At 43.6% G+C, this 12351-nt stretch overlaps 1 protein-coding gene across 1 annotated transcript in view; it reads right to left on the bottom strand.

Annotated features, from left to right (window-relative positions):
- LOC112225947 (syntaxin-1B) overlaps window positions 1-12351 on the bottom strand; it is a 64335-nt gene that overhangs the window by 31859 nt on the left and 20125 nt on the right. Inside the window, exons 2-3 of the mRNA XM_042307073.1 lie at window positions 2926-3000; window positions 430-529 (exon numbers count right to left, since the gene is read on the bottom strand). Of these exons, the coding sequence (XP_042163007.1) occupies window positions 430-529; window positions 2926-3000 (175 nt within the window). The remainder of the gene's footprint in view (window positions 1-429; window positions 530-2925; window positions 3001-12351) is intronic.

Here is a 12351-nt window from a genome sequence, read left to right as displayed (position 1 = left end):
GGGTGGAGTCCCACCCTTGCAAATTCATTTGAGTCGTGTGTGTTGGCCGGGTGTGTGTGCGTGGGCCGGGTGTGACTCAGTAAGAGATGAGTGGGTGGGGTCACATTCACTGAGTGCGTGGGTGGAGTATCTCCCACAGGTATATAGACAGGGTCACACACACACTTAAACCAATCTGTCTCCGCTATCCTCAGGCCCTTACTTACTCCCCCTCACACAGACCTGAAAGGATTTGACACCAATACTAAACTGGAAAGCAATATTGAATTTTCTGGCATATCACGTCTACCTATCCAGTCCTGTCAGTGCTGCAAGATGGAGTCCATGAGGACTGAGGGAAAGCCGTATGGAACTGGTATGGAATTGGGCCCCGTCTTAAAAGTATCCATTCTAAACTCATGGATGTGGCTCGTGGCCACCGAGACTTACTTTCGTCAGGGTTGGGCGCTGCCAGGATGGCGCTATGCTGCTTCTTGACCTGCTCCACATCTTCTGACAGCTTATCTATACAGACTCGGATCTCTTCCACCTGCACAGGGAGTGAGAAGGAGGGGGCAGAGGCAACATACACGAGGGCTTAATTCCTATACTCTTTAAAGGAGTGTACGCTCTAATGGCCATGGTCTAAGGGGCTTTTCCGTTCTAGTAATTCTATTTCTATGGAATTGACCAACCACAGCCACCCATGGAGAGGATGTGTGTATGGTGTGGGAGAGCTGAGGCCTCTGAACCTCATCATGGACCAGATTGCCTCACACACTCGATCATCGACTGACATGACGACCCAATGGAAGCACTTTTCTGATGGGTGGGAGAGCAGGGGAAGTCCACATAAGTCAATTACTGACTGATAATTATCATCTCTGCTGGTTTAGGGTTGGGAGGCTTGATTCTTAGCCATCGTCGGGGGAATTTAGGAATGTTATTTAGTCTAAATGGTTTTCATACTGAGACATCACAGCGAAACCTGTTAACATACATACATACACCGGCAATAACATCTGCTAAACACGTGCATGTGACAAACCAAATTTGATTCGATTTTTAATAGCTTATTACAGTATTAGCTATATATCGTCACGTGTTGGGGATCAACATCTCTATCTAACATTTGTATGATACAAGACGGTCGCTGTTTCAATGGTGGGTGTTCAAACTCCTCCAAACCCCACAGAATGTGCAGAGGCGCCTGCAGATAATACATTTACAAGAACTTCTGACTATCCCCTGAAATCCTGTGCAAAGTCAGCCTCAGCAGCCTAACCACACATTCTGCATTCATTCCACTTCTCCATCTGAATGGGTTATGTAATCCAATTCCCAATACAGATGTGTCAAAGGCAGATACAGACGTGTCAAAGTCCCCCTATTCTTGGCACTGTTTGTGGATATGCAGATACTTTTGCAATGACTGTATGGATATGAGCATCTATGTGCTCTGCATTCCTATTCATTATCTTCTCCATTATTAATAGCTCTTCCTATTGTTCTTTCTATGGGACAGAGAGTTCAACGACAATGGCTTGTGAGCTACTTCCGCAACGAAGCTAAGGCATACCGAATAAACTCGTGCTTTATAGTGAATTATTGTTTAGCCCAGATTGAGCCAATTTCCCTTCCCCTATAGTGTTCACTTAATAGTTTTAGAGGAAAGCTTTGTAAAGCAGACAGATTCGTTTTCATTAGGACAGAGGAGTTGAGCCACGGCCCATAAGGTAGTGAGGAGCACAGCTAAGCCAGGCTCAATGACTGCACCCTGCCTGCAGCAGCAGCAGAGCTCTTCAAAGGCAGGTGTCCTCAATCCCAGCTAGCCCCTCGGGGCCCCACTAACAGTGTCTACCTGGTCTTCCAGGCTTGATAAGATGCCTATCAAAAGACAAGGACCAGAGTTGGGGATTTTGTTTGCGATTCATGGTGCTGTATTGCAGATAACTGGGTATCTGTTCAAGGTTTTTGCTTTTAAAGCCTTTCCAAAGAGAGAAAACAATTCCTCTGTGTATAAAATGGAGCGGTCTTACACAAAGAATGAACTACTGGAAATGTTAAGCCACAGATTGTCTGTACTCCCAGAAATGCTGGGACATTCTGTAGCCATATTGTCAAACATCCAGGGTGTTAATGTCTTCGTTAAGACTTAACACTCAGCGATAAAGAGTTCTGGCAGCATCTCCCAAGTATAAAATATACCTCCACTGATAGAGTTGATGGATTGACTGCAGTCTTATTATGGTAGGAAGAAGAGAAAGGTCACTCAATTTTGGCATATTAGGCAAAATAAATCACAAGAAACCCAGGGGGAGGGACTTAAAAGCTGTTACATCCTCCACACATTGGTCTTTTAGTAGCTTTCCCCCACCATTGGATCGTCAGTTAGTATGCAAATCATTCTGATTTCTTGTGTTTGAACACACCAATCATAATGTTGCTCTATTTGCATATCCTGCCCCTTCTCCTTTTCCTCTCATGGTATGTTCCTTGTTGCATAGGATGAATGTGGAAAGAAATTATGCTTAAGCACTTTCAATTTTGAAAGATAAAGCTGAAGGGAACATGACCTGGAGGTAATGTCGCCAGTAGGCCTATTTTCTTTTTGTGTGTTTACATTATGTGGCCTGATGGCCCCCATTAAAATATGGCATTAATAACACTGCACTTGGAAACACTAGTAAATGGGTAACACGTAAAACAGTAACACCTTAACTTTAGAGATATGGCACTTATAAGGCATTTACTACCAGTTAATTGCCAATTATGACCTCATGGCATTATGCATAGACCTTAATTAGTCAATTTGCACCCTTTTATTAAATATGACCTGCAGACGTGTGGATACAAGAAACTACCAGGTTAAGTTTGTAATAATGGTTATTAGGATATTTCGCATGCCAAAAATGGCATGTATTACAGTTATTTTGTTGCACTGACCTGTTCGAAGAACTCATCCATGAAGTGATCCCGATCAACCTGGACAACTTCTTCATCATCATCGCTGTCCTTAGCCTAAAACAGAACAAATGAAAAACAAAATCAGTCCCCCATGCACTACACTGGCATATTACTATTTATTGTTGATTGCGTATTTGTGACCTGTGCAAACCGCAGATAACACAGTACCACACGTGGCTATAGATCTCTCCTAACTGTTGGAAGGGTAAGGAGTAAGGATGGAAGGGTAAGGGGGTAGAGAATAAAAAAGGAAAACCCTTGTATCCATACTGCTTGGTGACCTGCATGGCAGCCATTTTAGATAAAGCTACAAAAAAGGCTTTGAAATACGTGTGTTATATTTGCGCTGTCACTTCAAACAGTTCATGATATGAAAGGAATGACCCTTGACGGGAGTGAAGGGAGAGTGACCCTCAGCGTCTTACACAAAACCTCCTCGGCTTAGAGCGATGCGGGCTGTGTAAACTGACCTCAACAGGGTCAAGGACTAAGAGACAGTGAGAAAGAAAGGCTGTATACGAAGGTGTTGAAAATGGCAGGAGAATCGATGGAACACCTTACATTTGTGCTAAAATAATAAAGATGTGTCCTCGGCTTCTTGTCGCGCTTAGCGTTGATGAATTGCCAGAGGCCCATGGAGAGGGCCTGAGGTGTGTAGTGTTGGCAAGGTGGAGCGTGGGCCGTCTGCCATAGGGCAGCACACAGCTCATTCTGTTGCTGATATTAGGGGCACTAGAAATTATACACCCAACAAAAAAGGCAATAGATAGGCCAGAGATAGATCACCGTGTGAGTATGATCAAATTGATGAACTGTTTAGGCAACAGCTTGATGGGTATTTTGCCTATTTGCGCCAGAGAAGGGCATAGTATTTATGTTCAATAAACAGACAAGCAATAACAGCAAGCAGCAGTTAGATCTAGGGCTCTATTTAATCCGTAGTGCTGAAGAGCTGGGCTATAGCGCGATAGACATTAAAAGGCAATGTTCCCGCATTAGCGGAGACTGCATTCACAGTAAACGCTACATATGCCGGCTCAATCGGAAATGACCTATACATTTCAATTACACTATCACGCTGAACCTCAGCGATATGGATTGAATCGAGCACCTAGAGTGTTTTGTGACCTAATGGCAGCCATGTTGAATCACATTGTGAGGGGGAGAAGGGTAGACAAATCCATTTCACCTGGGGTAAAATAACAAACCGACAAGACCTCTACAGAAGTCCACAACAGAAGAACAGTCATTGCTGAACAGCTTAGTCATAAACACAGCTAGTGGACAGCTATCTATAACTGTTGGCAAACAGAGAAATCTACAAAATGGCAGCCCTGTACTTGGGCACACTCTAGTTAACCTTTTCCCTTCACTCTCCATTGCTTCCTGTATGTCTTCTGGCCAGAAAAAGACAGGAGAGGTAAGTCCTCTAAATCGCATCTCATGCCAAAACATACAGCAGCAGACATGTGTGTCGGGGAGGCAACGTTTTTTCATAGGCGCATAAGGGAGGGGGAAAAAAGCTCCAAGGGAGAGGCTGGATGCGTTGGGAGGCCTAGTCGAGTTGCTGAGTGTTGAACTTGAGCGCTGGCTCCCTGATTGTAACGGACAGTTAACTATGTCTCCAGCTGTTGGGGCTGGCTTTGCCTTGGTTAGGGTTTGAAACATTTCCCTCCAGTGCCCACCTCTAACTAGCTAGCTCCACCTCGAGGCTGTGTAGTTCATGTTCCTGCCCTCTGTGCCCTCAGATGACAGTCACCCACTCTGCCTTGTATGGTATGCTGAGAGACGGTTCCTGGTTGGATCACTCACTGTCCAATGTAATGTGATGTTAGTGTATATGGGGTGTGTGTGACAAAGGATTAATATGACTTCAGTGCATGGAGCTTTGATATTGATACACACTGCAGTTCTTGGAGGACATGGCACCATTTAGCCACTTTGCTGTTGCTATGTTTTTTCTCTTACCTCATTGGATAGATTTTTTGTCATTTAAATGCTTTTCTGAAAAACATGTCATGACATGCCATTTTGTTAATTTCTTGCTCCATTTAAGCACATAATAGAGAATATGATGTGTTGAGTTTTCACAGTAGCGTTCAGGCTAACGAGCGGTGACTCACATTCATGCTAACATTCACACAGGCAATATCAATGACCTACCATATTCGTATCAATTTCTAGCAATTATTTTCTGAAGTATTTAGTACCAGCTCCATTTAAATGGCCATATCTATGCAAAAAAAAATATGCTGTGGTTATTTGATTAAATGACATGTTGCTCAAATTTGGGTTAATGACTTGGTTTCACCTCTACACATGATCACCAAAGAGAAAGATATATAGAATGTTCAATCAGAATAAACAACCGACAGGCTTCCACAGAGAACAGCGATTATGACAGACTCGCCTGAATCAGTTTAGGTTCCCTTGATTTTTATCAAAGGCTACAGATCTGGAACTGTGGTTCATCTGTGCGGTCCGTTTCATTCAAAAGGCCTTGGACCGGAGCATGTTGGAGTAAGATATGAACACGACAGACTGTGTACAATCAAGTGACTGTGGTCATACATGCATTGTGTTGTCCTCTAAGCTTTCATTGTAAAAGTGTCACGTCCTGATCTGTTTCACCTGTCCTTGTGCTTGTCTCCACCCCCCTCCAGGTGTCACCTATCTTCCCCGTTATCCACTGGGTACTTATACCTGTGTTCTCTGTTTGTCTGTTGACAGTTCATCTTGTTTGTCAAGTCAACCAGCGTTTTGTCTCAGCTCCTGCTTTTCCCCAGTCTCTCTTTTTGACCCTTGCCTGTCCTGACTCTGAGCCTGTCTGCCTGACCACTCTGCCTGCCCCAGACCCTGCCTGCCATCCTGTTCCTTTGCCCCTACTCTGGATTCCCGAACTCTGCCTGACCTGACCCTGAGCCTGCCTGCCGTCCTGTACCGTTCCCCCACAGCTCTGGATTATCGACCCCTGCCTGCCTTGACCTGTCGTTTTCCTGCCCCTGTTGCTGTAATAAACATTTTTACTTCAACACAGTCTGCATTTGGGTCTTACCTGAAACGTGATTAAAAAGGGTGTGGTTACAACAGACAATCAAAGTATTGATTATAATAGGCATACAGATACCACCAATCTGGATAATGCGGTAGATGTTTTTATAGGTGTAAAGAAGCAAGTAAAAACCATATAGCAGACATAGTAATATACTATGCTTGCGATATAACTGCAGTGTTGCAAGTAAATAATTTATTTGATAAGAGAGTGGCCTATTCCTAGATACTTTCCAATTAAGATAACTGATGCAGATTTGACCATGGCTCTTCTCCCCCGATTGCTCAGTTTGGCCAGCTCTAGGAAGAGTCTTGGTGGTACTGAACTTCTTCAATTTTAGAATGATGGAGGCCACTGCGTTCTTGGGGACCTTCAATGCTTCAGAAATGTTTTGGTACCCTTCCCTAGATCTGTGCCTTGACACAATCCTGTCTCTCAGCTGTATGGACAATTACTTCAACCTCATGGCTTGGTTTTTGCTCTGACCTGTACTGTCAACTGTGGGACCTTATATAGACAGGTGTCTGCCTTTCCAAATCATGTCCAATCAATTGAATTTACCACAGGTAGACTCCAAGCAAGTTGTAGAAACATCTCAAGGATGATCAATGGAAACAGGGTGCACAAGAGTTACATTTTGAGTCTCATAGCAAAGGGTCTGAATACGTATGTAAATAAGGAATTTCTGTTTTTCAATTTAGCGACCATAGTTTCTAAAAACCTGTTTTTACTTATTCTGAGTAGATTGATGAGGGAAAATGGTTATTTAATCAAATTTAGAATAAGGGTGTAACAAAACAAAATGTGGAAAAAGGGAAGGGGTCTGAATACTTTCCGAATGCACTGTATATGGTAAGCCACAAACAAATATTCATAAGCACACATACTTGCAGTAACACACAAGCATGTTGGCTTTATTTGAAAAGGCAAACACACATAAATGGATAAATGAACCTTAATCCTGATATGTTACAGAGATTAAGTGAGAAATATATATTTCCAGACTTTAAAAATATAAATTGTGATCGCAGAAAAATCTAATATTGGAAGTAGCTTTGATTGTAAAAGAGTCAGGTAACAACAAAGATATTCAGAATATCCAAGATAGGTCACCTCTTCAGAGAGGCAATGTCTTCTCATATTTCACAATGTCAGTGTTGTATTACAAGTTGGAGTAATAGGGGTCTGTGTTAGTGTTGTATTACAATATGGATCTCTTATCACATTAGCACACTTACCTACACACTAACACAGACCCCTTCTAAATCAATACAGCTGTAAATAGCTGCGCTTGAATAGCTACATTTGTTTGCTAGCTATCACCCTACACCACTATGCATTGTTTGAGTATGTGTGCGTGCATACATGGTGGCTTTATACTGTGTGTTTAGCCAAGAAAAGAGGAGGACACCAATCATGCTTTTCACCCAGGGTGTCACGGTCGTCATAAGGAGGAGACCGTGATAAGCGTACATTCTCTTTATTAAACAAATGCAACACTGAACAAAACTATACAAAATAACAAACCGGACCGTGACGCAATATGACTAGTGCGAAACAGGCAACTATACATATAATAATAACCCACAAAACCCAAATTGAAAAAGGCAACCTAAATAGGATCCCCAATCAGAGACAACGATAAACAGCTGCCTCTGATTGGGAACCAATTCAGGCCACCATAGACCTACATATACCTAGACATACTAAAACCCCATAGATATACAAAAAACCCTAGACTGGACAAAAACACCTAGACAATACAAAAACTAAACCTACCACCCTTGTCACTCCCTGACCTAACCAAAATAATAAAGAAAACAAAGATAACTAAGGTCAGGGCATGACACAGGGGTGTAGAACAGTCCTCTAGGACTGCAATGCTGCAGGTTTTCCATTTTGCCCTTGCCCATAATTAATCAGCTAATGTCACTGATTGCCCAGAGAGTCCACACACCTAGTAACACAGGTCTAAATCAGCCACTGATTAAAAAAAGCAAGAATGAAAACCAGCAGCCACTGTAGCCCTTCATGACTCAAGGTCAGGCAGCACCTCTGTTTGAACCCGTACCAATTATTAATTAAATATGGCAAATGTTATGCAGAAGTATTATGTTACGATGTGAGTAGCATATGCACCTCATTCACCCCCTGGTGTCACTACAAGGTAGATATCTGCAATCACTTTTGGCGCCTACCTAAAGTCAGACAGAAAGCACCCAACATGTGAATTAAAATGTGTAGTGAAACGAGCAGCAGGGCTAAATGCTAACTCGTCGCTAGCTCTGTTGCCAGATGCCTCTGAGGGGATCCTCATCACAAGCTGCAGCTAGGTCGGCTAGGCTACGGCTATCTCATCTTGAACTGGTCAGCATTTTTACATTTCCGTGTGTGTCGTCTACTCTCTGTAGCTATATTTGGCTGTTTTCTTCCTTTACTCCTCCCAGGCCCTCCCAGCACTCCACCTGCATCCGGTTTCACCCGACGGGGGGGAATGGCAGCCTCTCTAGCCCTTACTTGCCAATGGGCAAACAAGCTAGTTTTACAGCTCATGTCTTCCATATGAGAGGCATGTGCACACTAATGAAAAGGGGACAAAGGGCAAAACATTCCATGACAACAGATATCCATGAGGAGAGAAGGCATGTACGTAGTAGGTAGGTGTGAATAGTTGCATATATGAGCAGGTAAATCTGCTCGGACTATGTGTTTAATGGAACGGGGTTTAGGTGGAATTCAACTGACGATAGGAATGTGACTACAATAGTGCACAGCATGTCTGGGCTGCAGAGATAAGGTTTGAGAAAGGTTTGCTGCAGTAACGTCAGAACTCAAATCTTTAGGTTGTGTTACAACGGGTACCAGATAGATCAATCCAGTATTCAAATTCACATGGTCAACAATGGTACAACGTAGACACTGGTTTGTTTGACAGGTTTTTTGAGGAAATGAAATGCTAATTATTTAGCAGAGAATAGACATCAAAAGATGCTGTGAGATAAGATATGGTTGAATGCGGTTGGACATGGTTGGTGGAATCAGATGGGGTTCCAGAACAATCCACAGAAATTAGCATAACCAATGTACCTACCTAGTGTACCGCTCACTTGCTTGTGGCAATGAATTGTTGCAACAGCTGGACTAAACAAAAACTCACGCTAGCACTCACGTTACACTGGACAGGCTAAATCGCTAGACTGGTTAATCAGGGCTCGAACCAAACCATATTTAATCTAATGTTAAGTAGGGACGATAGCTAATGTAGAGCTTATAGCTCAAACTAACGCCAGACAACCTACTCTTCACTGTACACACTATTCTGACTTACAACAAGCAGCAAAAAGGATTTGACAGTAATGTAATGGATGCACAGTACTTCCACCATTTCCCTCCTTTCAGATATACCAGAACATTCAAAAACACATTCTTTGCTAGGTGTGAATGCGACCTCATAGTGTTCAGAGCAGTACATAAAGCGTTGCACATCTGGGAGAATATCCTCTTGAGGGCACCACAGGGAAATGCTGGTGTGTCGCTCTGAGCAATGTAGGGCAGGCCTAATACACCTGCCATGTGAGTCTCGGTAATTCTGGCTATAGAATATAGAACAGTACACGGTTCTAAACTGTTTAGGGATCTAAAAAGTCGCCCTAGTTAAAAGTGTGTGTACTCTGCATGTGATCCAAAGACATACATAATCGCATTTCAACTGGGTAACCCACATGAAGAAGCCCTGTCTGTGTCCCACTCACCCCCTTTAAGTAGCCAGCCCCCGTTCCAGATGCATGCCAGAGACTCGCAACACAACGAAACTATTAACGACCTCAAAGCTAGCCGTGGGGTTTATCTGCTCGCAGACTGTAACACGCCTTTTTAAGTAGTTCATTCATTATAGTCATGGAGATGCAACGCTAGGAAGGAAGCATGCGTTCTAAAGTTGTATCTCTGGATTTCGTGTTATGACAAAAAGAAAGAAGAAAAAGCTAGCCATCGATGAAAATGTATTCATTTAAAAACCTTCAATAGGCTAATCCCTCACACCCGAGAGATGACTATGTACTGTACAGTATGTTTTACTACAGGCAATGTTACCCTTATGGAGCACTATAATGATTACGAAAGGCAAATCACCTGAAATGTACACTAAAACATTTTAAAACAGTGCAATTAATTACCTCCCATACTAAATGATCCTCGCCTCATTAGAACAACACCGCAAATTTGGGCCGTACGTAAACGCTGAACAATCTCACTCGCTATTACATAGGCAAATATTTCATTTATCGCTTATTCATCAAGCCGTTGACAGCCTAACCAGCTGTTTTGGATCTAGTGGCAGGGGAGCTTCCCTCTATTTATTTTGTTTTATTGGTAGAGGAGTAGGGAAGTTACAATGCCGTTGTCCATGGAATCACATGACGCTATGACATTGGCCCTGCAGTACAAATGTCTACATAAAATATAACATGTCCCACTGCTTTGTTTTTGTGAGTGGATAGATGAGCGGATGGTTGAGTGGATGGATGGGGGAAGAGATTATGGATGCACAGGATGTGAGTATTATGTACGTGTGTATATGTGTAGCCTTGCAAGTGAATATTTATGTGGATGTGTGTGGATGTGTATCTGTGTGAAGTGTTATTCACAAAACTGGATCTCTGAGATTGCCTAAACACACAAGTATTGATTATCTCCTAAAAACACACACCCTAGAGAAAACAGCCAAAGCACATTTGAAATGCAGAATTATATTCTTGCAACGTTCTTGAAAACCATTTGAAACTGAAGGCTCGCAAAATGATCATACTGAGTAAATCATATTAAATTTGATCCATTCAGCAGCTTAAAAAACAACTGAGACCCAGTTGAGGTTTTATGGGAGATATTGCAGCAAACAGCATCCGTGATCGCCTGCTAGCCTGCGGACAGCATTGGATCCACCAGGAATAATGTGAGTAGCATCCAGACAGCTAACAAACAGTGTACCAGTTCAACCACAGAGGACGGATGCATACTGCTGCGATCCCTGCTGCTGATGCTATAACAAATGGGCTGCTGGGAGGTTGGATGGATTGATAGGGCCCATGTATGTGCAGATGCTTGGTCATACAGCTTATAAACCTATTTGTGCAAATGTGTACACATGTGTATAGGAGTGTGTTTATGTACATATTAACTGGATTAATTTGACTGACTGCACTTTGACAGCTAAAGCCCTGCGGCAAAGATGGAGCTATGGTGAGTGAGGAGGAGGAGGAGGAGGAGCAGAGGGGATGGCATGAGAGAGATAGAGAGAAAGGGTCAAGAGAAAAGAGAGAGCGGCTGTGGGGGAGGGGACAGAGGAGAGAGAGAGAGAGAGAGAGAGAGAGAGAGTGGGGGATGGGAGGAAGAGGGAGGGTGTGATCCAGGGAGAGAGAGAAGGAGAGGGAGACGGAGATGGAGAGAGGGAGGGAGGGAAATTGGAAAAGGGTGGGGGAGGGGAAGAGGAGAGAGTCTGTAGCTAGCTAACACACATGATGCAGGTTAAACAGCATCTGTCACCACCTACAAAAAAATCTCATTGTACCCAGCACAGTGGATCAAACAGCCACTGTGACCCAACCAGGGGTCGCCCATTCCATATGTCACCCCACCCCCAATGCCATCCCTCTGCATCCACGCCACACAACTCTCTGTCAGGGAGAGTTACATAAGCCTGGGTGACCTCAGGTGTGAGGGTGAATTACAAATGTCATGAGCGCCTTGCCCGACCCTTAGTCCATCTGTGCTGGGAGTGGAAGAAGCCATCGGAGAGAGAGAGAGACACCCCCTGTCCGCCATTACTGCCCGTTTTGGGGCCTGGTAACAACATTAACTAATGTCCCAATGTAGTACACAGGGGTTAGGGTTAGACTTGGGGGGGGTTGAGTGGTGGCAGCAGAGGTCGAGGGCATGGAGAGGGGAGAGATTAAATAAAGACGCCCTGATGTATACACACGTCAACCATCATCCACTTCATGTCCATCTTTTGTCAATCATGTTTGCTTTTCCACTTCCAGGGCTATGAAAAGCATTGATTGTCAGTGTTCCTTTATCAACCGTCATTCTGATGCTTTAAGGGGGCTAAGGGAGAAAATGGAAGCGAGCCATCTTTTATATGGCTCATAATGAAGGGGGGATGGATGGAGGATGGAGGAGGGGATGTTTAGATAGAAATAGATGCTGTGGCTTCCAGACTGACTCAGCGAGAAACTCAGGGGAGTGTCTTAAGTGAAGTAACAAACAAGGTCAGGACGTGAGGCTAGGCTCCAGTAGAGAGACGCAGGTTTCGACCCGATTCTTCTCTCTTCTCCCGAAGTGTGCACTTGCATACT

The sequence above is a fragment of the Oncorhynchus tshawytscha genome, linkage group LG27 (genome assembly GCF_018296145.1).
Source record: "Oncorhynchus tshawytscha isolate Ot180627B linkage group LG27, Otsh_v2.0, whole genome shotgun sequence".
Classification (NCBI taxonomy): domain Eukaryota; kingdom Metazoa; phylum Chordata; class Actinopteri; order Salmoniformes; family Salmonidae; genus Oncorhynchus; species Oncorhynchus tshawytscha.
Note: the sequence above shows the minus strand (reverse complement) of the source record. Positions and strands in the feature narration are given on the sequence as shown.